Source organism: Prunus persica, chromosome G2 (genome assembly GCF_000346465.2).
Source record: "Prunus persica cultivar Lovell chromosome G2, Prunus_persica_NCBIv2, whole genome shotgun sequence".
In the NCBI taxonomy this organism is placed as follows: domain Eukaryota; kingdom Viridiplantae; phylum Streptophyta; class Magnoliopsida; order Rosales; family Rosaceae; genus Prunus; species Prunus persica.
Genome location: NC_034010.1, coordinates 14,295,038 through 14,321,835, shown reverse-complemented (window position 1 = coordinate 14,321,835; position 26,798 = coordinate 14,295,038). Strand labels below are relative to the sequence as shown.

Below are 26,798 nucleotides of genomic sequence, written 5' to 3'. Positions count from 1 at the left end.
TACACGCTTTATATTTAGTTGTATAGGCTCTCTTACTCTCTGTCGCATGCATATATTTTGCTCACGCATCCGTCAGAAACACGTTTATCATTTTTGTTTGGTGTTAAAATGAGTCCAATTTTAGTCTCAAAGGGCAGTACGAATTTGACTGGTGAAAACGTGCGGCACCAGTTTATGTACTCTGACTGAGTTTCGCATATTTTGGATTGCCTTAAGTATTAATTTAAGTTTTAATACTAAAGTATTAAAAAACCGTGTTCTTTTTTTGTTACGATGTGAAATTCTAAACTACTCTAGAGTAGTGAAATTCTAAACTACTCTAATCTAACGAGACGGAGTTTCGAATCTGGGCAAAACATCTGCAAATACGTTGTAATTTTTGGATTTGTAATACAAGCTCAGACAAATTTCTATTCACTCTCCTAAATCATGGAATTCAAATTTAACTAATTATCTAAAAAGTATATAAAATACTTCTTTTAAACTTAAAAAAGAAAATGTCTAGAAAACATCCTCATAATTCTAACCAAAACAAGCTAGCACTTACTGAAGATGAGGGAGGGCCTGGTAGGTAACAGACAAGGGTAGTGCATATTTTAAGCTCACCATCACAATTCAGTCGCTAAGAAAAGAACATGATTTCACCATAAGAGGCCTTTGAGACATGGAGAGAACCTTCTATACTAGATTTACAATCAATTATTAAAAACGTATAGCTGATGAAATATACACGGTACACAGCTTAAGTAAATACGGCAATCCATGCTGTGCGAATAAAAGAATAGAGGAGCCGATTCCAGTGGCTTGAACTCTCACCAAAAGAAAGAATGTTCGGAAGCTCTGTCTCTACCTTTTAACTTACACAAGGATGCCTTTAATACAATCATATTGAAAGTAGTGGTTGTTTCTCCGGGACCAACCAATGATCAATCTGTCCAATAGCATTCAGGAATTTCATCGACTAGCCAGGCAAAAGCATTTGCTTAATGTGGTTAGTCGTGAAAATGATTTGGTAATTGCCGTGATCTGAAAAAAATACTACCCATCCAGATCCAAAAATTCATCATAGATTCTACTGCTACCACTCTCTAATAGAGCTTTTGCATTGACTTCTCTGCCAAATCGCCAGACATAATTCAACCCAACAAGCAGCTCTGTTATTGTTGCTTCTGTCTTTTGCTGATTTGCAAAGTAAAGGGTTTGTGCCAAAAGCACATGTGTCCTGGAAACCAAGCTTTGCTGTTCAAAACTCCTCTCGGATTGCCATCTTATCATATTATGAGCAAGAGGTGCCAGCCACTCTAATATTCCTGCCATTGCCTCATTCCACTCTCCAGCAAGAACTGTATCATAAACTGATGAAGTCAAACTCTTACTGTATGGCTTTAGTCTGGCCCTTAATGTAGCTCTCACACTTGCAGGCAGCATATTGTACAGGTCATCTCTTGCATCAAGACCAATCAAGTGAGGAGATGCAACTAACTTCTCAATTATGATGATAACATTTGCATAGTGCAGTGCTAAGGCAGCAGCACCAAGGGTTTCTGGTGGGGCATCCAACAACCTGTGCTTGGAACTGAAGATTGATGTACTAGGATGACTTTTGTTGCCAGAAGCTAGAATGTCTACATTGAGAATTGCTGAACGAACATCACTTGAACTCAAGTAGCAATTGGTGATGGGTGAATTGTTTGCAGTTATCATGCATCCTTTGAAAGGTCCAACTTGAGTCAACCTATTGGACTTTGTGTGTGATTTCTTCCCATGATTAGTGTGTGAGTGATTCCACAACTTCCTGATGGTTCTATTCGTTGCAGCAATTGCGCCTGACTTTGTTGTTGACCTCCCAAGAGGGCCTGAAAAAAAGTTGACATCTCTATTCTTTCCCGAAATAGGGCCTGATTTTGTAATTGAGTCACCAAGAGGACCTGAATAGCAAATGTTGGTTTTATTTGTTTCCAATATTGGCCCTGATATAGCACTAAACCTCCCAAGGGGACCTGAAGCAAATCTTGGAAGACCATTCTTAGGTGGACGGACTGAAGATTGCATTAGTGCAGAAACTGAATTGCTACGATTAATGTGATCAGAATTAATAATTCCAGAATCTTTGGTATCACCAGCATCTACCATTTGTTGAATTCCAAAGACATGATTGATCCTACTGTACATTGTGAAGAGAGATCTTGCCAAAAGGAGGACTATGTAATCATAAGTCCTGTTCCACAGAGAGACCTCTTTCAAATTCTTCACCTCCTGCTGCTTCCACACTACCTTCTTCTGAAACTCAAGCAAATTCACACCATCTAAGTCATCATTTCCCTTCATTCTCCTCAAATTTTGTTCAAGCTCTGTAAGCACTTCCATCTCTTCATACAAATTTGCATTTGCTGAAATGAACTTCTCCATCTTCTTAGCTTTCCTTTCCATCTTCTTCCATGAAAATTCCCATCCATAAGGGTCAATACCATTATTGATCCACTCAGTAAAAGCATTCTCAAAACTCTTCAATGCAGGATCAGTACAATTTTTGGCAAGCCTGGCCACAGATTTTGCCACGCGGACCATATTCTCAATCAATTCAGCGCATATCAACCCTACAATGAAGTCATCATCATCTGACACAAGCTTTTTTATACCCACTGAATTTGTGATTTCTTCTCTTAGCTTAGTAACCTGTTTATCACTCAGAAATTGCCATAGATGGACCAGCTTAGACATCAAGCTTGCAACTTCAAAGGCCAAAACTCCAACCACTGCTTTCTCAGGCCCCTCATGCTTCCTTTTAGTCTTCCAAAGACTGCGAAACCACGATTCTGCAACCATCTCTTACACCCAGAAAAGGTTTTGATAAATAATCACTAAGTCAAACCCCACATCATATTTCTTGATCCTGCAAAAAAATTTATAAACCTATGATCAAACGATTGGGTCAAACAGCTAAAATTCAGGGCATTAACTTGAAGAAACACCCAGACAGCTTCCTATCAAAAATTCAATTACCATAATGCTCTCCTAGGTTGCTTGTCAACTACATGAAAAGTAGAGGAAGGGGAGAAGAACCTAGTATTGGTAAGAGAAAAGTCTGCTTAGCTAATGCATGAAATGGCGACCCCGTAGACTTTTTCTCACAACAACTAACCTCAGAATTCACTAAAAAAGAAAAGCAAACCCCCCAAAATCACAAGAAAATAAATCTTTGGGCAAACAGTTCATAACAATATGTGACATAAACCTAAAACCCAAAATCAAAATCCCATTACATAAATCAGCAAAATTCCAAGATCCATTTTTCAGAACACAAAAAGTTTATTTTCATTGTATTTCTATAAAATTTCTGAACTTTTTCTTTCTTTCTACCTGGATAATTAAGCAATTTATACAACGAAAAAAATTAAAGCCAGATTTACTGATTTAGATAACAGCTTCAGTTGTATAACCAAGAAAATTCACAAACACTATAAGCATCAACCCAGATTTAGACAACTCTGTTTTCCAATTTCTTTGTTCAAATGAAGTTAAACAAGAACAAGTGTACGATCATATGCACAAAACTTCATAAACAAAATATATAAACATGTCATAAAGCTCACCGATCATATGAAGAAGAAGTAACCGATGAATCTTTCTACCCAAAAATTAGAAGAGAGAGAGAGAGAGAGGAAGTAGCGGGGAAGCTGCACTGAGAGCTTCCGCAGCCCACATGGAAGAGAAGCAGAAAATGCGGAAAGACCCAAAACGAGTGATATTTAAGATACATATCTTATTAGTTATTACTAATCCTTTGGGTTTTGCATTTTCTACCCTCTGTCCTCTAAACATTTACACCTACCTACCCCCAAGTTTTTGTGTCTTGCTAACTTTGTCCATTCTTTTTCACAAATTTATCTTCTTTGTCCCCTTTAATTCTTTTTTGTGCACCCAAAAAAAAAAAACAAGAATTTAGCTCAAAGTATTTCATAATTGATTCATTGTTTTTCTTGAATCTATTTCTATGTATAGGCTGCGTTTGCTTGCCTCGAATCCATATTTGGAATGAGAAACAGTTCATTTCATTTGTGGTTTTAGTTAAATGGGAACTTCAAAGACAACTAAAAGAAAGATAATTAATTCTGTTAAAAAGGCATACTACAAATTCAATTAGGGTATATTTACTAATTAGGAATGGAAGTAACCATGGATTAGATTAAGCATGAACCAGATTAAACAAGCATCGTAGTTATGCATTTCATCCATCATGAATTGGAGGAAAAATTATTTTGATTACGAAAATGCCATTAAAAAAAATATGTTTTTTTATTTTCCAAAGACCACTACAATTTTTAATATGAAAAAAATTTAATTTTGTGAGGGGTATTTTTTGGCATGAAAAACTTGATTCCCTTCACTATTTTCCAATCCCACCTCCCCTTTTCGGAATCAAATCTCTTCAATATCAGGAATCAGAAATCAGATTTGTTATGGGCTGCGTATTACTGTTCATTCACCAATGTAAATAAACAAAGGAGTCATCCAGAATGAGAATGACTAGAGGTGGCAATATTGTACACAACCCGTTAACTCGACACGAATTCGCACAAAAAAATTCAGTATTCGAGTCTGAGTTATCATGTTATGTTGATATCGGGTTGACTCGTTAGCCACCCGTTAAACTGTCTTGTTGTGTCAATTCACGAATACCTGTTAACCCATTAAACTCAGGGAAATTTTTATAAATTTATTTTCTTCTTCTTTTTTTTCTTCTTTTTTTCTTTCTCTTTCTTCTCTTCCATCTTTTCCTCCCCCATAATTTTGAAGCAACAAATCGTCATCAATCAAGAGCATCAATTTATGAGGAAGAAGAGAAACATACTCTGGGAGGTTTCAAACCTTAGCTCTCAAAGAAAGGTTCAAACTCATTAATAGGGTGGTACCGTAGATAACCCTATTCCATCTCTCTCTCTCTCTCTCTCTCTCTCTCTCTCTCTCTCTCTCTCTCTCTCTCTCTCTCTCATCCTCTTCCAGATCCAGAAGCTGTGATTGTTTGAATTGGTTGAATTTTTAATTGTTTAATATTTCTTTTTTTATTTTTATTATGATTTTTTCGTTTTGTTTTTAATTCTTAACTGGTTATCGTGTCGTGTCGTGTTCGTGTTTGACATTTCTAACCTATTTTCTTATCGTGTCATGTCGTGTCGTGTCAACTCGTTAAGAAAAGCGGGTTGACATGAACACGACATAAACATTGCAAAACACAACACGAATGCCAGGTCTAAGAATGACTGTCATTCTACTCATGACCATTTCGGTTATGTAAACATGCACTTATTTAATCTAATACACGAAATGCAAAATTACAGCTTCTACCATTTTAAACATTCAATGTGAATAAAAATATACGTAACCTTTCAATCTGTTTTTTGTTTTTTCTCAACAAATTGAGTAGTTTAATTTCTTCATCACGATGGATATAGGTGAAATTTCGACTATATTACAAATGTCATCATGAATTGTAGACTTCCATGCTCCGTTTGTTTGGTTGGGATTCTAATCATGAATGAAAATTCGTTTCTCATTCCATCACGACATGATGTTTGGCCAATTTGGAAAGGAAACAAGACAAAGCAATTGATATACAACGAGAGATGGGTCAAATGATGTATAAGGCTATATATATGTTTTGGTGTTTCGGATTGCTCGAGCACTTCAGTAAATAGTGAATTTTGGTAAAGCGCGATACAAGTTTCATGTATCATTTTTTAATGTTGGAATAAGTAGTATTTTCTTTGTAATTAAGTTTAAAAATTATTATGAAAAAAACTTCAAGAATTATTTTTGTTAGTCAATTAGTTTTGGGAACTGATTTTCCCACTCATCTTTTGTTCATTTATACTCATTTTGTGTATGAAAAGGTATTATGTGAGAATTATTGTTTTGATTTATACAAACGCCCAAATAGTTATTTATACAAACGGCCAAATAGTTTAAGGCATTCATGTTCATTGATTAGCTAGTAAGTCTGGTTTTATTTCACTAGGAAAAGTTCAATGTTCAAAGCTACTAGCCTTTTCCACTGGACTCTTTCAATTGTATTCATTTTAATTTTTCGAATATTATCCATTCATATGGGGAATTGTTAAGGAATCATATTTTTAATTTTTTAATAATTGAATGGAAATTAAAATTAAAGGTGGGATCAATTGTTCTCAATTGGAAAGATTTTTTTACCTACCGAAATTTTACATGTCTAATGGATTTGGTACTTGACCATTCCAATTTCATTAATTTGTTATAAAACTATATTTTAACTTTTTCAATGTTATGTTATTCCAAAGGAAAAATTAAATATTTTGAAGAGTAAGGTTAAATTGTCAGTTCTAAAGATAGAGAAATAGGTTACAGTTGAGTTTGACAAATCTGTTAGAGGGAGTTTTGCTTATGTGGCTTACCTAAATTAACATTCCAAAACTATTGAAGAGACTATTGAAGATGCTCTTACTACGGTAGAATAACATTTGGTCCCAAAAATTTAGAAAATGACCCTACCTTATGCCATATAACCCTAGAAGCTATTGAGAATACCTAAAACTCATAATCATGAATATTTTGAAGTATGAAATCTTTAATTGGAAAATGTGGATTTGTAGGTAAATGACCAAAATACCCCCATATGTGTTTTATTTCTCTCTACACGAATAAAATGTCGATGTGCTATAAATATTCATATAACGTGTTTCTCATATATTTTGTTGAATATAAAAAGTCATTATATATATATTGTACATTTGTTGTGAAGATAACCAAAATCCTAGCTGATGGCGGATATTGAGGCCTCGGCACCCTTGGCACGAGGCCTATTTGATGTAGTCCAAGTTGTTCCTTCAATGGCCAAATGACAATTTGCTACTTTTTAAGAGAAAATTAATTTTGTTATACTCGATCAGTCATGATACAAACAAAAGAGAAAGACTATTGGAATTGACAACCTGAAGGAATCAAGGAAAGTGTTATGCAATTTCATTACAATCAATTTGTATATCTACTTTCAGCCCACATTTGTTTGACTGTTCAATAATATGCTGATGTCAATTTCTGCAAGAAATGTATGGCAAAGAAGAGCATGGCATAGCGACAATTAGTAACAAAACGAATCAATCATTCTTTTGTTCCGTTTATGTATTGAATTAAAAATATGTAAGGCCAAAATATAAATACATTAAACTGTAAGGACTGCAATGCAAAACCCCGATCGAGAGATAGAGACCCGTCGCAATCATTAATGGCGACCACGCGGAAACATGACATTTTACCGTTCTGTCCCCAGCCTTTATTGTATCTGCAAAGCGGGTCGGGTCATGGAGTACGGAGGGACCGACATGCAAAGCAAATGTGTAAAAGTCCGACTCCGGGAATCAAGAAAGTTGAATTCACATGGAATGCTAAAAAACAGAGAGAGATTCAAAAGGCTTTCACCACACCAACCCTCACTAATTAAATACTTGGTAGTTGCCTAGTTGATATTATCTTCTTATCTAAAAAGTCCAAAAACACCTTTTATTTATTTATTTATTTATTTATATTTGGATTGATTGTCTTTCTTGGTCACCTTTTTTTGGATGGTTAGTGCAAACTCAACTTAATTAGGGAATGTTTTAATGAATTTTAATTAAAATTTGACTGACCAATATGGGCTTATTTGCCTAACTCATGTTTGTTTAATTTAAAATTAGGGCATGCTTAGTTGATGAGTCAATTTGTTTATCTCTGTCTTTGTGCCAAGGGGACCCAAGAAGAGACTATGGTGGCAATTACTATTTATAATATTTAGGGGGGTAGTTTATTATGATACTACATGCCTCTGATTTGCACAAACAAAGAAAGTTGAAAGTTGAATGATTAACTCTCATCATGAGAGTAAACTTGCGTTTATCACTTTTTTAGGTAGATTGTCATAATTTCTTTTTTTAAGTATAAGCGATAATTTAAATTAGAATACTATGAAGGTTCGAATATAAGACCATTGATTTGTAAGTTAAGAACAAAGTATTTTTAATTCCATCTAAAAGCGATTCGAAACAAAAAATCACAATTCTCATTTTAATTTGTGGAGTCATGCAACCATGATCCTCGTCTAATACTACATTTCATTGATGAAGAGTAGAGAATTGATGGATCCTATACAAGAAGATTTGGTGGTGGTGGCCCCATCTCATGGGAATATCATCTTTGAGACATACTCGATGTTAATTAATCCCTTAATTAAGTTGATTAGTTGTTCATGGACGATTCTGGATTATTTTCACTTTCATGGGTTATCTGTCACCATTTGCTATGGCACAGACCTTCCTCTTATGGATGGTGCGTACATTCTACGTGACACTGTGACACTAGGATTATCATCAATATACTTTATCCTTTTAATTTATTCTGACTAACATCTAGATAATTTGAACAACGCAGTCTAGCTTAAGGAAAATGGCATTGACTTGAAAATTAGCAGTCTTATGTTTGAACTTCATGACACCTTAATTGTGTGTGTATATGAAAGAGACATTCATCCCCTCTAGTTTACACTATTACTTGTACTAAAAAAAAATCCAAATAATTTGTGTGCAAAAGGAGCTAGCAATAATAAAAAAATCTTGTTTGTACCTTGCGCCAAGGGGCTTGATATTTGACATCGGCATTAGGAGGACTACGGTGCCCTTTGGTACCCTCAGTCGAATGGCAAGACTTGTTCTTGAAGTCCATTTTTCATTCTAACTAAGGACTCCACTATTTAGGGACACGTATCACCACCTCATGTCACATTTGGAGTTCCTGTTGAAGAAAAATATGAACCTCTCAACATAATTTCACTACCACTAATTAAATAATAGAGTTTTATTATTTTAGGTTTGATCCATTCAAGACGCGGTGTCTCTTAATTACGATCCCTTGCTTCAAGGAAAAACCCTTTGATTCCATCATAAAGAAACAGAACGTGTGTGTTTGGTTTTGTTATTGCCTCTAAGTCGAACCTCAGGGTGCCTACGTATCCCTTGTGAGAATCAAGCCACTCGTAGTTTAAAGAATTGCAATGAATAAATAACTCATTGCGAGGGAAATTTGATTTGAATTGTATTAAGAAGTGTTTGAGTGAATTTAGCTGAATAAACTAGGGATTCGATATGGAATTATGTTTGGGGGTAAATTTGGTTAAGAATAAACTAGAGATTCTGTTCGGATTTAAGATTTGGACGGGTTGCATCTAGATTGAATCTCTAGATTGCCTACATACCCTTTCGAAGGGATCAAGCCAATGTAGTTCGGAATTGATTTGGAAATTAATGGGTAAGTGTGACCCACTTATTAAGAATTTGTGTATTTGAGACAATTTGGAGATGTTGAAATTTTCATAGATAGATGACCCATGAGAAAATTGAAAATTAATGGGTAAATGCGGCCCACTAACTGAGAATATGTATTTGAGAGATTTGAATTTAATCTCATTGAAATTTGCATGGGTAGATGACCCATGAGAAAAATTAGATGGTTTTGTACCTTTTTTTTTTAATTGTCAATGTCCAAGAAAAATAATGAGCAATTTTATTAACCCACTAATTTTCTAAAATTGACATTTGCACTTGGAAAAGTGTTTTGGCAAATTTGGTTAGGATAAACCAGGGATTCAAATTTGGTTGTGGTTGCATCTATTGGGATGCTAGATTGCCTACGTACCCTTGACGGAATCAAACCGACTTAGTTCCAAATTTAGAAATTAATGGGTAAGTGTGGCACACTAATTTAGAATTTGTATCTTTGAGACAGTTTGTAGATTTTCATATATAAATGACCCATGGGAAAAATTGGAAATTAATGGGTAAATGTGACTCACTAATTGAGAATTTGTGTTTGAGAGATTTGAATTTAATCTCATTGAAATTTGCATGGGTAGATGACCCATGAAAAAATTGTATGATTTTGTACCATTTTTCTTATTGTCAATGTCCAAGAAAAATAATGAACAATTTTAATGAACCCACTAATTTTCTACAATTGACATTCGCATTTGGAAAAGTATTTAGGCGAATTTGGTTAGGATGAACCAGGGATTCAAATTTGGTTGTGGTTGCGTCTAGTGGTATGCTAGACTGGCTACGTACCCTTGAAGGGATCAAACCGACGTAGTTCCAAATTTTGATTTCATTTGCATGATTTTGTGCCATATGGGCTTGTGACATGGTTTTGTACCACTTGGGATTTGGCGTGGTTTTGTACCACTAGGGATTTGGTGTGATTTTGTACCATTAGGGATTTGGTGTGGTTTTGTACCACTTGAGTCTTCACTTGACGATTTAGGAATTAATGGGCATTTTTGGAATTTAAGCCCATTAATTGATAATTTGCGAACTTGAGACTTTGCACCAATTGTTCGCCAATTGAATTTTTAATGGACTTGTCAAGTTATGGAATGTCGGCTTGAGACTGACTGATCTTGAGATGTGAGACGAGCCCAGTGCATATGAGACCATTAGGTCTTGGGCCATCAAATCCTGTAATTTCATATTGGGCCTGTTGTTGTCAATGATTTGGTAATGAGTTGAATCCTCACAAGCCTTTAGCTTTCTTGATCACGTCTTCTGAGCTCAAGGCAACAACACACAGGGTCTTTCAACTTGTGAACTAAAGTCTTTTGTGACCTCTTGCTATTTTTATTTTTATATTTTTTTCCTTGAGTCTCAATTTTATGCAGGTGGCAAGCAATTTATCTCCTTCTTGTAATAAAGTAAAGAGAACAAACTTCTCTTTCTTAACTTTATTTGTTGCAAGCCAAGAGAGAAAGAAGTTTTCTTCCTTTTGGTTTCCTTTCTCTAAATGCGTCGGGCCCATCATAGACTTCACCTATTTCTTAGTTGTTTCCTGCATGGCAGAGAAAGGCTTGAACCCTTACGTGGTGGGTGAACCACCACATCCACATCCATTCTTTTTATTTCTGTTTGTCTCAAGCCGATTGGAATATCTCACTTAGTAAATTAAATGTCTCACTTGCAGGTGTTGAGGAAGAGTCCTCCTTCTTCTTTAATTTAATTTTTTTCTTGCTTTGATTGTGCTGTTGTTTCCTTTTTTTCGGCCGAGGTGGTCGACGGAAGGAACTTCTGGTCCTTCTTCTTTTGAGTGTGGGGCGTGCCACCACCAAGCTACGAATTTGGGTTTGAATGAAATGTGAGTAGATGGATGTGTTGCGCTTCTAACTTCTGATCAAACGATTGATTGGCCAAGTAAGGAACCTCCTATTGGCCTAGGCTCCTTCACTTCCTCGGGCTCGAGGATGGTTAGGCTTTGTATAGATGTTTTTGTGATTTTTAGGTTTTTAAGTAAAAATAATGCAATTAAGTTAAATATGCGTTTAAACGTAAAGACAAGAATTAAGGTGCGATAAAATAAATCAAAGCGATAAATAAAGCAAGAACGAAATAAAAACGATAAGAACAATAAGAATGATAAACTAAAATAAACTTGAAATTAAACTTAATAACAGTGCGATAACAATGAAAAGTAAAGCGATGTAAATAAACTTGAATTTAAAAGACGAGATAATGTAAATTGAACAAGAATTTAAACTTACACTAAGAAAATGAAGAACTTGTTACACTAGGTGCTTGAAAAGTAAAATCCTAAGTCTAGGAAAAGAAAAGTGTAAGACGAAAAGTAGGTTTGTTTGCCTGATGTTGTGTATCTGATGTCTTCGTTTGGTGAGCTTTATATAGGGTGTTCGTTGGTCCATGAGCTGGCCACTAAATGACCAAATGTCAACTCTTTTAAAATTTCTTTTCTTTCAAGGTCCCCTTAAATCCGTGAGATTGCATTGATGGAGATATTCTGATATACTTGATTCTTTCTTGCTTTGGACCATTCTGAATTATTATCAACCTCCTTGATTTCTTTCCTTGTGAGGCCTTCGTCACGTGCACATAATCTTCTGGAAATCTTGGACTTGAATTGGTGACTTTGGCTTGGACCTCCAAACTCCCTTAAATGGCCACCCATTCTTATTACATATAATAAAATTCTCACATTCTGATTGCCCAAAATCCCCCAATTTGGCCCATCAAAAAGACCCCGGCTGTATTTATTTATTAATATATATTATATAAACACAAAATTAGATGAAGGATGGCTCAATCTAAAGCCATCAGCCCAGCCGCAAAGACCCCAACATTTCAGCCGCATTTATTTGAATTCATTTACACACACACATACACATATCAAATAATAATAATAATAATAATTAATAAGACAATTAAACTCCAATTTAAAATTCAACCCAATTTGCAAAGAATCCAAATACTCCAACCCCTCCATCCTGTAGCATCCGATCGCTCCAAACCAAAACACCCAGCCGCATATCCATCTATTCGAAAAATCCGGTCGCACATCTTTTAGGCATCTCCGGTAGCAACTTCAGCCATACTTCGAACAACGCCCGACCGCAACACTCCAGCTCTCGGCTGCGTCTCACTTTCAGCCACAGCCCGATCACATCTCGTTTCCAACCATAGCTCGGCCCCCTTCTTGCTTCTAGTAACTCCAGCCACATATTTCAGCAACTCTGGCCTCCAAGCTCTGTCAATCTAAATCATGGCAGCCAAGCTCCTGCAAACCGGGCTCCTCCGACCGTGTTATGGCAAGCCCCTAGGGCTTTAAAACCTAGCTGTCCAACTATAATACTTTCCGGCCCCCATCTGCCCGTGTCTTTGAAAAGTGCCCAGGTTGGGTGAATTTTCACCACCTCAAAACAATTGCATAAGAAAGAAACAAATGTTTCTGTTTCTTTCCTTCTGCACATCTCATGTCTCTCCACCTCCAATCGTGGTGGAATTTGGAATTGCTTTTTGGGTACTCGCATAAATTACCACATGGTTTTTTCTTTCCTGTTTGATTTCCTTTTTCTTTGTTGTCCTCCTTGGCAGACACGAACAACATTGAACAAGTCTTAGCCATTGTACGGCTGAAGTAAGAGAAGTCTATAAAATTATGGAATTTCTCTACATCTTTTAACAGTATTTGGGGGTGGTGAAAATTCACCTAACTTGGGCACGTTTCGAAAACACAAGCTCCGGGCATGAAGAATGGCGGCCAGGTTCGAGAAGATGGCCGAGTGCGAGAATTGACTCCAGATGTGAAGAATGGCAGTCGGGTGCGAGAATTGACTCCGGGTGTGAAGAATGGCCGCCAGGCTTGAGCAGCGGCTGGGCTTGAGGAGTTGCGGCCGAGCATGAGGAGTTGCGGCTGAGCTAGATAAGTTTGGTGGCAGGGTTTGAGAAGTTTGGCGACCGGGCTTGAGAAGTTTGGCGGCCGAGCTTGAGAAGTTTGGCAACCCGGCTTGAGTAGTGGTTGGGCTAGAGAAGTTTGGCGGTCGAGCTTGAGTAGCGGCCAGGCTAGAGAAATTTGGCAGCCCTGCTTGAGAAGTTTGGCTGCTGGGTTTGAGAAGTTTGGCAGCCGACTTGAAGAAGTATCGCGGCCGGGCTAGAGAAAGTCAGCCTCATATAATTCCAAGGAGCCCAGAGGGCGAAGCCCAAGCCATGGATTTGTGCCCAGAATTTCCAGAAGAGTGTATGAGCGTGGAGCTGGCCTCATAAGGAAATAAATCAAAGAGATTAATGATAGTTCAGAATATTCCAAACACAAGAGAGAATCAAGCAATTAGAATATCTCTGTTAATATAGTCCCACGGATTTAGGGGGCCACAAAAGGAAAGAATTTTAAAAGAGTTGACATTTGGCCATTCAATGGCCGTCCCATGGGCCAACGGGCGCTCTATATAAACTTACTAAATGAAGGCAGACGACACACATCATCAGACACACAAACCTATTTTTCGTCTTGCACTTTTTTTTTCCTAGATTTAGGATTTTACTTTTCAAGCACCTAGTAGCAAGTAAAAAAGGTGTAAGTTTAAATTCTTGCAATTTACATTATATTGTCTTTTAAATTCAAGTCTATTTCAATTGCTTTACTTTTCATTGTTATCGCATTTTCATTAAGTTTAATTTAGTTTACCGTTCTTATCGTTCTTATTTCATTCTTGTTTATTTATCACTTTGATCTATTTTATCACACTTTAATTCTAGTCTTTACGTTATTTATTTTACGCACTTTACATTATGCATTTATCTTTAAATTATATTTAAGTTTAAGCTTTACTTTACGCACTTGTTCTTCTTTTCATTACGTTTCACTTTCAATATCATCTCCACCCACTCCACATCATTTAGTTGCTCACATAAAGTCTTGACCCCGAGGTAGTGAAAGAACCTAGGCTGTGAGGAGGTTCCTTGCTCGACCGAACAATCGTTTGATTAAAGTCAGATCTTGGACACAAAATGTTCCATTCAAGCCAAATTCGTGGCTTAGTGGTGGCACGCCCCGCACTCAAAGAAAAAGAAGGACCAAAAGTTCCTTCAGTCGGCCGCCTCGGCCAAAAAGAGGGAAACAAACAGCATTGCCAATCAATTTTGGTTTTGTGATGGATAGCCCATCATGATAAGCAATCCTTACGGAGTGCTTATGAATTGGATGTTGAGCACATCCTGGAAGCGTCTGAGCGGAGCCACACTTTGGAGCAGATCAGGTCTTGATCCTATGATGATTGAAATCATCTTGGCTATCAATTCATAGTTGGATGTTGTGGAGATATTTGAGAGGAGGTACGCCTTGGAGTAGATTCTTGACTTAATTTATGATGATTGAAATCATCATAGCCAAGAATCCACATGGCTTGATTGTACTAGATGTTGAATGCATCCTTACTATAGAGAAATTCCTGACTTCTTCTGCCATTGCTCTTCTCTACCTTCTGCTCCTCTCCTTCGTTCCTGCGGCTCCCCACCTTTTTTCAGGCCTCCTAACTTCCTTTTATAGGCCTTTAATTTTGAGGAGTTTGAGATTAAATGAATAATCACTCCTTGACAAATAACCTGTGGGCAAAGAATTGTAATTCCATTTGAACACATGCTCCATAGCTGGAATATTGGTGTTATCTTATTTGATAGGAATTTGAATGTGTGCAACCATCTTTTTTTTTTCTTTATAATTTTTTTTTTTCATTTCAATAGTCCAAAATCGAAAATATCACAAAATATTTCACCCTTTCGAACATATAGAAGTTCCCCTTCCCCCCAAAAAGCTTAGGTACGATTTCCCTATCATCCTAAATACCTTGGGCTCATTCAAATTATTGAAAACCTTAATGCCATGTTTTCTAATAATTGAAAAGAAAACTTCTTAATTATCAGAGAATTATATATGGATCATCTATTTAAAGGGAACATTTTTGCTCACTATTTTAACCCAAAGTGTATGCTTATCACCCATCTCAACATTTGTCACGTGTATATAAATATAACAACAATTACATTAATCAAAGTAAAAAGTTAATCATAGTTATGCTTATGAATACATGTCAAGCATTAAGAAGGATAAAGAGCATACACTTTAAGTTAAAGTGGCAGCAAAAATATTTCCCTATTTAAAAGGCTCCGAATTTTCATTTATAGGTACTGAAAGGAGATACAAACTGATTCCACTACTTTTTACATGTTAGCAAATAAGCGATATGTTTTGGCATCAAGAACTATTTGTCGAACAGATGCCACTGCCCCTACCCCGACCAACAAGAAGGAAGCTCCTGCTATCAATGTGTTCACCCAAAAAATAAGGCTCTGTTTGGAGGGTTTGAAAGTTACGTTGTAGAAAATCATTGGCAAAATGAAGTCTAGAGGAATGCATCCAAATGCCCCAAACAAGGCCATGATATCTCCAAAGAAAGGCAACATTGCAGCAAATATTGTAGCTACCACGACGGACAGTGACCGGAGAATCAATCTCGGCACAACATTACGGATGGAAAATTGAGGCATCTTTGGGTCTGCAAATTTTTTCTCAAACACTTCATTTGTTGGCTGCAAGTAAACCTACAGATAGACAGACTCATGTTAGTCTTGTGGAATAAGATGCATGGAGCTTCTAAATGCACTCAAGCATTTGATCAGTGCACCCATCACCCACAAATATATCCAGACTTCCAATTATACTCCTAAATTTATTGATCAAAGATATTAAATAATCCTAAATCCTAATTTATGTGAAGGGAAATTTAAACTTGAGTGTAAAGGACGGACTTACTGCCCTAACTAACTAATCTAACCCACGTTTAATATGCTTTTTTATTGGTTTTAAGATGCACATATGTTAAGGCTCTAAACTTATGTTGGTAACGCGTTTGGGTTTCTTGTGGGCTTGAAAGTCCACCCAGAAAAGTCCATTTTAAAATTAATTTTTTATAATTGGAAAAGTAATTAGTAAGGTTATTTTGGGCTTTTGGATAAGAAATGTTGAAGCTAGCTTTTCTGTTTGTCTTACCACTGTGACAGCAGAAACTTGCGAAAGAGTGAAGACATTGGTCATGAGCAAAAACCAGGTAGGCAGTAAAGGCTTCTCATCACCCATAAAATTAGAAAGAACTGTTCCCATTGCTTGATTTCCAAACGCCCAGTACCCAGAGATTGCCACACTGAAATATGTCGTCACTATCACACTATAGCAAACACATAGGCCTTTGAACATCTTGCCTTTCACCGGAGGAGCTAAAGTTGCCTGCAAGTTTGATACATCTTTAGCCCATTGAATTCAAATATAGAAATAATTGATTGACTTCTTAGCTCATTATCTTTCAAATAAAGAAATAATTGATTGTCGTTATGGCAATATTGTTTTCTTGGAAAACAATCTACCCTATTTTATTATGAAACTGTTATTCTAGCCCATATACATACAAGTACGCACAAGCGCTAACCAGTAAGTTCATATGCCACTAGTTACTCGTTTGGGACTACTCCAAAATGTAAATTCATAATCCTAACCTTCTTGTGAAATTTCATCCAAATGAAAGATCGACCGTTCAACCACTTGATTATTATCGCGATTATTTACTTGTTTATCGAAAATATTGTGTTCGCTTATTTATTTAGTTACACTAAGATAATTAAATATTTTCGATTTGAGTGAATTTTTGCGTGGATGATATACCAATGATCACCTAGTTAAAAAGTGAAAATGATTCATATTATGAAATAGATTGGTGGTATGGGCCAAAACTTGTGAATATGGCCGTATTAACATGATAAATAATTTTTGTACACTACCACGTGATCACACGAACAATCTCACAAATTTTTCTTTGATTGTTTAACAAGAAAACATTTTTCGAGTTTCAATTCATGAGCAACAATTTAAGCAAGTAAAGAATGAAAAATTAGGTCAAATACCTGTATTTCAGGAATTATTCCACTTGCATATGTAGTAGCGATGATTGAAATGGCATTGAAGATACCAAAACTGCGGTCTTTTGCACTTCCTTTCACGGTATAGTCCCTTACAGGAGCCTTATTAGAATGTCCTGCAAAAGAAAAACAAATATGTATATTTTCTTGAAAATTAGTTTTCACTTCTTTAAAAACAGAAAACGAAAATTATTACCAAACATGTTTTCAGCTTTTAGAAAAAGTGATGAGAAAAATTGAAAATTAAAAATGAAATGATTATCAAATATGCCCTAATAATACCAATGTATATAGAACCAGCCGTGACGCAAGCGCTGAATGCAAGGCAAAGGATAAGAGATACAAGGTTTATGTGCCTTAGGGAGTGGAAGGATGGCATTTGAGCCAAAAGTAGTGTCACGCCTCCAAACATAGTTATAAATTGGTAGAGCTTCATTTTCCCATCTGGGTTGGAAAGCAGGTAAATAAACTGCCAAAGAAACCCAAGAAAAGACAATTATATATTAAGTTTATACATAAATCTACCAAGTTCACTACCATAAAGTAGAAGTGTAAACTAGAAGTGTTCATGTTTAGTGAGCTATTTTGTTTAAACTATAAGTGTAAACTTGGTCACGCTTTGTCGACCCACAATGTATACTAATCAGGCATTTTCTAGTAGCGTGATGATAGAAATAGAGTAATTTTTCAGTGAGACGATAATACTGTCATTTCACAAATAACTTTGTTTTTTTTCCCCAAAATAAAGAATTAGTTGATAAACATGAAGTATATACTAAAAAATGTACCAAAGTGTACTAATGACAAATCTGGGGGACACACTAACCTTAAGGCTCTGCCCTCCAAGTAGAGTGCAAGCAATAACAGCACCATAACATATCCAAAATTGCAAAGGACCAACAAAATATTTGCCCCATCCAGGACCTGGCAACACATGAAATTAACCACATGCATAAATATATATAGTCTCATTTTATAGAGGGATTTCTCAAATAGACATTATGTGGGATCCACTATGAATTCCACTTCAACGATTCAAACCGTTTATGTTTTAAATCTTCGTTCATAGATATCTTTGGAAAAAAAAAATAGAAAAATTGGAAACTATTGAGACATCTAGTTGTTATCAACAAAATCGACGTACACGACATTGTTTCAAGCAAACACTAAAATAACAATTACACTCACCTAAAATGTCTCTGGCCATGTCTCGAAAGCGAAGCTGACGATGTCCAAGCTTTTCTTGGTGCTCCAGAACCAGAGATAAAAGATTGTAGGAATAGAAAGTGACCAAACCAGCCAAGGCAAGGCAAATGAGTCCTCCAACCCAGCCTAGCAAGGTGAGCGCAAAGGGAAGACTTAGAAGCACGGGAGCCACTATGGATGTCGTCAAGTGATACCCACAATGCAACCACGACCCTATACCACAAATCAAACCACCCACATACAAAACATTTAGAGACGGAGAAGTAGATAAATACATCTTATAAGTATATCATTTGCCAATTTGTATTTTGGTCCGTCAAATTTAAGGAACTAAACAGTCATTTTTCAAGTTTGAGGACCAAAATGTAAGAGTATAAGTTTAGGGACCATTGTTCCTAAAAACTCCAGCGGACTCGACTTGAAATGACCATTTTACCTCTAAATTTGACAGAAAATGTAACAAATATGACGACAGGATCAACAGTAGGAGAGGAAATGAAATTACGTTGGAAGACCAAAATGCAAATTGGCCATAAAGTTAAGAATTATTACTCCTAAAAAGCCCAAAAAAGAAAAGGAAAGAGCAAATAGAACCCTAGTACTGAAATCTCCGGCATAAAGTAAAAAAGAAAATCAAACAATATCATATCATATACTAAGTTCTAAGCACTAATAACCTTGAGATTTGAGGACGAACAAGGCTCCGGCATCAAGCTCTTTTGGAGGGTTGGCAACCACACCGTTTTCCTTATGAACACTTGCAGTTGCAGTTGCAGATACTTCCATCAAGTTTGGAGCCACCGTTCCCATCTCTCTCTCTCTCTCTCTCTCTCTCTCTCTCTCTCTCTCTCTCTCTCTCTCTCTCTCTCCAGTGTATGCTGAGACACATATAAGTATATCCAGTACTTGGGTGGGTGACTCGCTATACTGATGAGAGCATAAGAAAGGGATAGCCATGCGCAAGTCAAAGTGAACCATACACTTTGGACTGTTGGATGCTAAAATTAAGATAAATAAATAAAATGAAGAAATATATACACCATAAGAAATGATATATAAAAGCTAGATGCACTTGCACGACGACGGCATATTGGAAAGAGTTCAAAAACTGTTTTGGACAAGTCAAGAAAGCCGTCCGCCAAAGGCATATTATACTAAGATACAATTTGGTTATTGTTTTTATGTAGAATATGTGCTTCTTGGTCTCAAAAGTCATAGCAGTGACGATTAAATGGGACCTGAAACCAAATCATTTTATAGCGACAATGGATTCGCTATATGAAGAAAGAACAACGTACAATTTACATGGAGAGATTTGAGATCGTAGAGCGTCGATGGATTAAGATATCTCTGTTTGGCAGTGCGCATGCTTATTTAATTTACTGTCAGAAAATGAGTTTTTGTTTAACATTATAGAGTCAAATGATGTTCTCTCCTCATATTATATGTAGATATTATCAATTACCCTTCCCCCTCCCTCCTCGGAACTATATAAAACTGGTCAAACTACCTTCATAATAGGATGCCGTCAAATAGAGTCACGTGTTGAACACATGAGTCATCTTTAAGGGCTACTTTGTCATTTCACGCCTCATTTTTGTAGGTCACGTTATCAACACTTAATTTTCTTTTGACGACATTTAAGGGCACTTTTTGTAAAGAATATGACATGATATGACCAAGAGGCCCTCAAAAGGTTCGACACGTGATTTTATTTGATGGTATCTTGGATAAAATTGCGAGAGATGATGGTGAGAGTAGATTGACCAGTTTTGTATAATGTGGGGGGAAAATAGGCTGAACAAAAATTCTGTGGCGATAATTTTTCATGCAGTTATTTGGAGTGGCCTAAGCGAGTTCAATTTCAGACTCTCTTCTTGTTATTTGGCTTGATGCTCTTGATTTTGTAAACTTTGCCGTTTGATTTTGCATTTTCTTGCACAGCTTCTCCAATTCCATGACCTTCCATTGCATACCTTGCAAATGTGCTCTAAGTATATCTCATTGTCAGCCGAGAGATCGAATTTATCGGCATAAACCACATGTTGTTCATTGGCATAAACCACATGTTGTTCATACACCAACGACAAAGCATAAACAGCCTCATATAGATAATCTTTAAAAGAGACTCAACATTTTTTTTGGTCTAAAGGGACTCGATGGAATAAGAATTTTTTTTAAATGTCCTATTTGAATGCATGGATCATAATTTACAGAATCAAAATTTAACAAGAACAAAGGTTATGCAGTATAGTTAGAGTGCAGATCAAACCCACCAAAGAAAATTTTTTTTCCTGAGAAAACGAAGTAGTTCTTGCATATTTAGCTGTGACAGTAATCTGACTGAAAATGAGTCCTTTTCGCTTCAACTCTCAAAGACCATAACACATGACACTAGTGAGTCATAGTTTAAAATAGTAGTAAAAACACTATATGATAAATAAACAAAATAATAGCCATACCAGCTTTGATGTCAACAGCTGCACCCGGCCTAAATTTAATGGGCTTGGGTAGGATCGGGCTGGGCTTTAAAGAGGAGAGAGAAAATATCGGGCAGGGTCGAGCCAGATTTTTTTAGAAAATTCAAAGTCCAAGTCCGACCCATGAGCCGGGCTTGAGAAGCCTATCGGGTCGGGCTGGGCCTAAACGGGCCCTACTTCATTCAAAAAAAAATCATAAACTTAATCATAAAGGCATTTTAGTCCAAATTTGAGATTAAACTCACTTAATTCCAATATTTTCACTTCAAACTAAATTCATAAAATACCCAATAAAGTCACACAACTTATAAGATTTTTCACAAAAATAATATAACAAAGTATTATTTTTGAGGTTATTACATAATTAGATCATAATATGTTTTAAGAAATAATTTTTAAAAATACTAAGTATCAAAAAAATATTTTTTTAAAGGATTGTATGAATAAATAATTGACACAAATTAATGTGCTAATCATCCAATTATAAACTAGGAATGAGTAAAGAAAAGTAAATGAAATGAAACAAATTATATATGTGATTTAAGTGATATAATCCTAAACCTAAACTCTTATATATATATATATATATATATATATATATACAGAGAGCTTCCATTGAGGGATCCTTTAAATAAGCTTATTTGAGGGACACCCCTTGTAGGCCCCACTCCGGATTGTATTTCACTAATCCAAACCGTCTATTTTATAGATACTCATTCAAAGATCATCTCTACAAAAAATCACTTGAATCCGATATCATTTGACTACTAAATTAAGTTATTGAAATTTTAGCATTTTCTTGAAGCACCGTGTTCATTGATTTTGTAAGACACAATTGGATATCGAAATGGTTTCCGATTTGTCTAATTTTTTGTAAGGATGATCTATGAATGAAGCCATAAAAAATAGATAGTTTGGATCATTGGGAAAAAAATTGTAAGTGCCCATTGAAATATGGAATTTTAGTCTTCATGCGATAGTCTTCTTGGCGTTGGTTTTTGGGTTGGGCATGAACGTCATGAATTTCTTCATCCGACTCCACATCACTATCTTCTTGATGAGGATGTTGTGGGGGACGTCATTCGTTACACTGATCTTTTCCTCTGTCTTTGTTTGGCCGTGCTTGGTTTCCTAAGGTCAGGATCATATGACGTAAACCCTAGATTGCTGAATTGAATTCATCACGAGTGATTGGTTGCCTATCTCCACGGGTCCTATCTTCTCCGTCTGGACGAGCCATTGGAGGCACTTCGAGTCAGGCAAAAACCTGCTCTGATACCAACTGACGCATCGAGATATAAGAGATAGGGAGATCGAACGATAACCCTACAAGTAACAATGTCGGAATCCACCAGAGAAATTAAGTAAACCTCAAATATATTGATTGAAAATAATATGAATAATCTCAAGATGCTCCAACGTATTCCTTTTATACAAGAGAAACCCTAGACTTGCTTGGAAAGCTAATGAGAAACCCTAGACATGCTAAGAAAGCTAATTAGAAAACAAAAAAGAAAATAATAAAAGTTTTCCAAAATATTCTAAAAACTTTAAACACTAAAAAGTCAAAGTAAACGATAGAATTTGTCACGCCGTTCTCTTTGAAACGATAGGTCATGGGCCTGATTATGAGCTCGGAGCTTATACTTGCACAGATTGAGCTTTACTAGCGCGACGACGTGCCCGCCTGTCCAACTGTTCCTCGATCAACTTGGCTATATGTTCTACATCAGCAGGACATCAAGTTCTCCATTTAAAAGACAATCTAATCATGATGGAATTTGAAATTGCTTTTTGGGTACTCGCATAAATTACCACATGGTTTCTTCTTTCCTATTTGATTTCCTTTTTCTTTGATGTCCTCCTTGGCAGACACGAACAACGTTAAATAAGTCTTAGCCATTGTGCCGTTGAAGTAAGAGAAGTCCAGAAAATTCTAGGAATTTCTCTACATCTTTTAACAGCATTGCCAATCAATTTTGATTTTGTGATGGATAGCCGATCATGATAAGCAATCCTTACGGAGTGCTTATGAATTGGATGTTGAGCACATCCTGGAAGCGCCTGAGTGAAGCCGCACTTTGGAGCAGATCAGGTCTTGATCCTATGATGATTGAAATCATATTGGCTGTCAATTCGTAGCTGGATGTTATGGAGATATTTGAGAGGAGGTACGCCTTGGAGTAGATTCTTGACTTAATTTATGATGATTGAAATCATAATAGCCAAGAATCCCCATGGGTTGATTATACTGGATGTTGAATGCATCCTTGCCATATAGAAATTCCTGACTTCTTTTGGTGACGGGTGCTCCTCTATGCCACTGCTCCTCTCTGCCTTTTGCCCCTCTCCTTCGTTCCTCGGCTCCCCCCTTTTTTTCAGGCCTCCTAACTCCCTTTTATAGGCCCATAGTTTTGAGAAGTTTAAGATTAAATGAATAATCACTCCTTGGCCTCAGTGTTTGACACAAACACTTTAGCTGAAATAACCTGTGGCCATGTTTTCTAATCATTGAAAAGAAAACTTCTTAATTATCACTACTACAAAAAGTGAAAAAGACGACCAGAAAACAACGACGGTCTAAGTGAAAACCGTCGTGGTTTATAAAAAGACGACGGTTCTAAAAACACCGTCGTGTAATACAACCTTAGACAACTAAAAAATGGAGATTCAAATGGCTGTTCAAAAACAACGACGTACATAATTAAACAACCGACGTCTATTTGAAACAGATTTTCGCAGTGTAAAATCAATGCCAACAAAGAACGGCAGAAGTTATGAATCGACCGACGTAGAAAGTAAAGACGACAATTTCAATAAAAACTGCCGTTTTTACTCATAAAATAACACGACGAGGTTTTCGTATAAGACGCCGTATAATTACAAACAAATCCACGGCTTTAAAATACAAAATATCGCCGTATTAAATTAATTTACAACGACGGAAAATATAAATATATCGATGTCATTCTCGTATAGTTCTACGACGTTATCTTTAAATCATACAATAAAATTTAACGTCGTATTTATTCATTTTATACGTCGTACCTTTAATTTTAACGGTCGTCTTAATAAGAATTTTTGTTAACAATTTTTTTCTTTGATTTTCTTATCCTACGTCGGTAGATCTACTTAATGACAAGAATTGAAATAACCACGACGGTTTATATAGAACACCGCCGACATAATCAGATTTGTCTGAGATCCCAAGGGTTACGAAATCTTACCAGATGGAACTCTGTTCCACATCATAATCTTAACAGATGACACAGATTTGCAAATATTGCGTCGTGTTAGTTTACAAATTCTAGAACATTAATTTCCCTCATTTTAAATTTTCTCGGGAAAGAAAAATCTATTTATCACGCTTTGTAATTGAAAACTAAAACTGAAAGAATACGGGAAAAAAAACTCTATTTATAATTTAAAAATAAAATCCACGTCGGTTGTAGTACACTTAACGACGTTTAACAAAATAATCTACGTCGGTAATTATAAATCTACCGCCATCTTACCTTAATATAGACGACGAGAAAAGACGACGGTAGAACAGAAAACCGCCGTTGTTTCAGTTTCTTTAACAGTTTGGTCCTTTATCTTTCTGTAGGACTTGTATAGTTCAAAGCATTGACAATGTCTTCATCATATCTCCCAGAAACTACTGATTCAATTGCTCATGCTTTAGAGGCCATCTGAAGCCATTTCTATTCTTTATCGCATTCTTGAAACCCATCTTCTTCTTCTGAAGCTCTACGGATAAAGGAAGAGGCTATCACAAATCCGACGGATCTTCTTAGGCAAGAAAATCAAGCAGAGGATCAGGCACATCTGATCTTCAGATTTTCCTGAGAAGCGAACTTTCCTTCGACAGCGAGTGGAGGCCAGGCTTGCATCTCTTTTGATGGAAAACAAGGAGTATTCAGAAGCACTAAGTGTCCTATCAGGCTTGATCAAGGAAGTGAGAAGGCTAGTTGACAAGCTTCTTCTTGTGGACATATATTTGATGCGAGTAAGCTCAATTTCTCTTTGAGAAAGACATCCAAATTATTGTCTTTGAGACATGAGAGACTGAGAGAGGAAGAACTTGGAACCTTAAATGTAAACCGAAAATGAATGAAAGCGACAAATTTATAGAATAAATTTTTAAAACCAACGGCGGTCCTTACAAAAAAACCGCCGTTTAAATTGTAAAATCAACGTCGGTATGATCGACGTATATTACAGAAATCCACGTCGGTAAATTAATAAAAACGACGTGTTAAATAATCTACCATGACGCGAGTTATTACTTATGTACTTTATTTTTGAGTTTACTACGACGGTACCTACAAACTACTGTCGTATTTATTTACCACGTCCGAAGTTAAATGTACCGTCGTATTTTATAATTTATACGTCGTAGTTATATGTAACCGCCGTATTATTTTTTTGAAATGGTTTTATATGTAAGCAACTTTTCGTCTACTTGACTTACACATTCGTTGTTTTTATATTCTTATTTTATTTAAATCTGTCATCCAAAAAAGAAACTTTACATATTGCAGAATATTAATTTCCTTCGTTTTAAATTTCCTCTGGAAAAAAAACTCTATTTATAACGCACTGTAATTGAAAAATAAACTGAAAGGTCATGGGAAAAAAAATTCTATTCATAATTTAAAAATTAAAATCCACGTCGGTTATATTAAACCTAACGACGTTAAATGAAATGATTCCACGTCGAACAAAAAATATTGCGTCGTGTTAGTTAAATGTAACCGCCGTATTATTTTTTTGAAATGGTTTTATATGTAAGCAACTTTTCGACTTACACATGCACTGTTTCCAAACCCGATTAAAAATTTCAATCTCCCAGAGAAACCTTTTCGTCTTTTTTCCTTGTCAGAGCATTGTCAGAGTTTCTCATCGTCTTCCTCTCGTCTTCTTCGTCGTCTCTGAACTTAAACATCGATCATCTTCCTCTTGCTTTCATTGCACGCAAAAGGTAAGCTTTCATTTTCACTATTTTGGTTACTGTTTTGCATGCTCATACGTTTTTTGTTTGAAAAATCTTTTTACCTTTTTTCTGGCCAAAATCATTTTACTTCTTTCCAAGTTTGATAAAATATACAGACAAAGAGGGAAAGTTTCCAACTTTGAAGACAACTACCTCAACTAAATAAGACGACGGTAGACCACGACGGTTCGTCAGTTGTTCTAGCGTCGTCTGAAAATTGACAAAGTTGTTTTGAAAATAATAGTCTTTTTTTATATGCTTGTTTAATTGCAGGTTTGATTTCTCTGAACAATGGTTTTTGTTTTTCCCTTATTGGATAAAATATAAAGAAAAAGAAACTAGGGTTGGTATCTAATATAGACGACAAAATATCTTATTGTTTTACGTCGTGTGAATGTTAATACCACGACGGTGTATTACTATTGACGTCGTATGAACATAAATACCACGACGTTATATAAATAATAGTTTTACTACAACGGTGTATTACTATTGACGTCGTGTGAACATATATACCACGACGTTATATAAATAATGGTTTTAAACATTTATTACGTCTGAGATTATTTCATTGCGTCGTCTAAAATCATATCATACGTCGTATTTTTTTAATACCGTCGTTTGTGTTCTTAATGTTTTCCTGAAATATTTTCACTTGCAGTTTTGTCTGTTAAAATGGTTTCTCAACAACAAACTAAGGATTCTGGCTCCAAGAAGCTTGGAATGGTAGCTCCTCAAGACAAGTCTTCGAAGGAGATGAAGTCTTCGAAGAAGATGAAGTTTGCTTCATCATCTGCTGAGACAGAACCAACC

At 36.0% G+C, this 26,798-nt stretch overlaps 2 protein-coding genes across 3 annotated transcripts; both read right to left on the bottom strand.

The window, feature by feature from the left end:
• On the bottom strand, positions 573-3,731 carry LOC18786592. The gene is made up of 2 exons (XM_007218806.2): positions 3,594-3,731; positions 573-2,893 (listed from the first exon to the last, which is right to left on the bottom strand). Exon 2 carries the CDS (start codon positions 2,824-2,826, stop codon positions 1,039-1,041), a length of 1,788 nt encoding a protein of 595 aa, XP_007218868.1. The 5' UTR covers positions 2,827-2,893; positions 3,594-3,731; the 3' UTR covers positions 573-1,038.
• On the bottom strand, positions 15,353-19,355 carry LOC18785856 (GABA transporter 1). Of its 2 annotated transcripts, XM_007219981.2 has the most exons (7): positions 19,187-19,355; positions 18,492-18,722; positions 18,130-18,227; positions 17,586-17,772; positions 17,289-17,419; positions 16,384-16,617; positions 15,353-15,935 (listed from the first exon to the last, which is right to left on the bottom strand). In XM_007219981.2, exons 1-7 carry the CDS (start codon positions 19,317-19,319, stop codon positions 15,555-15,557), a joined length of 1,395 nt encoding a protein of 464 aa, XP_007220043.1. In that variant the 5' UTR covers positions 19,320-19,355; the 3' UTR covers positions 15,353-15,554. The 2 variants fall into 2 exon arrangements, with proteins under 2 accessions (XP_007220043.1, XP_020412122.1); XM_020556533.1 differs by lacking the exon at positions 16,384-16,617 and having other exon boundaries at positions 19,187-19,352.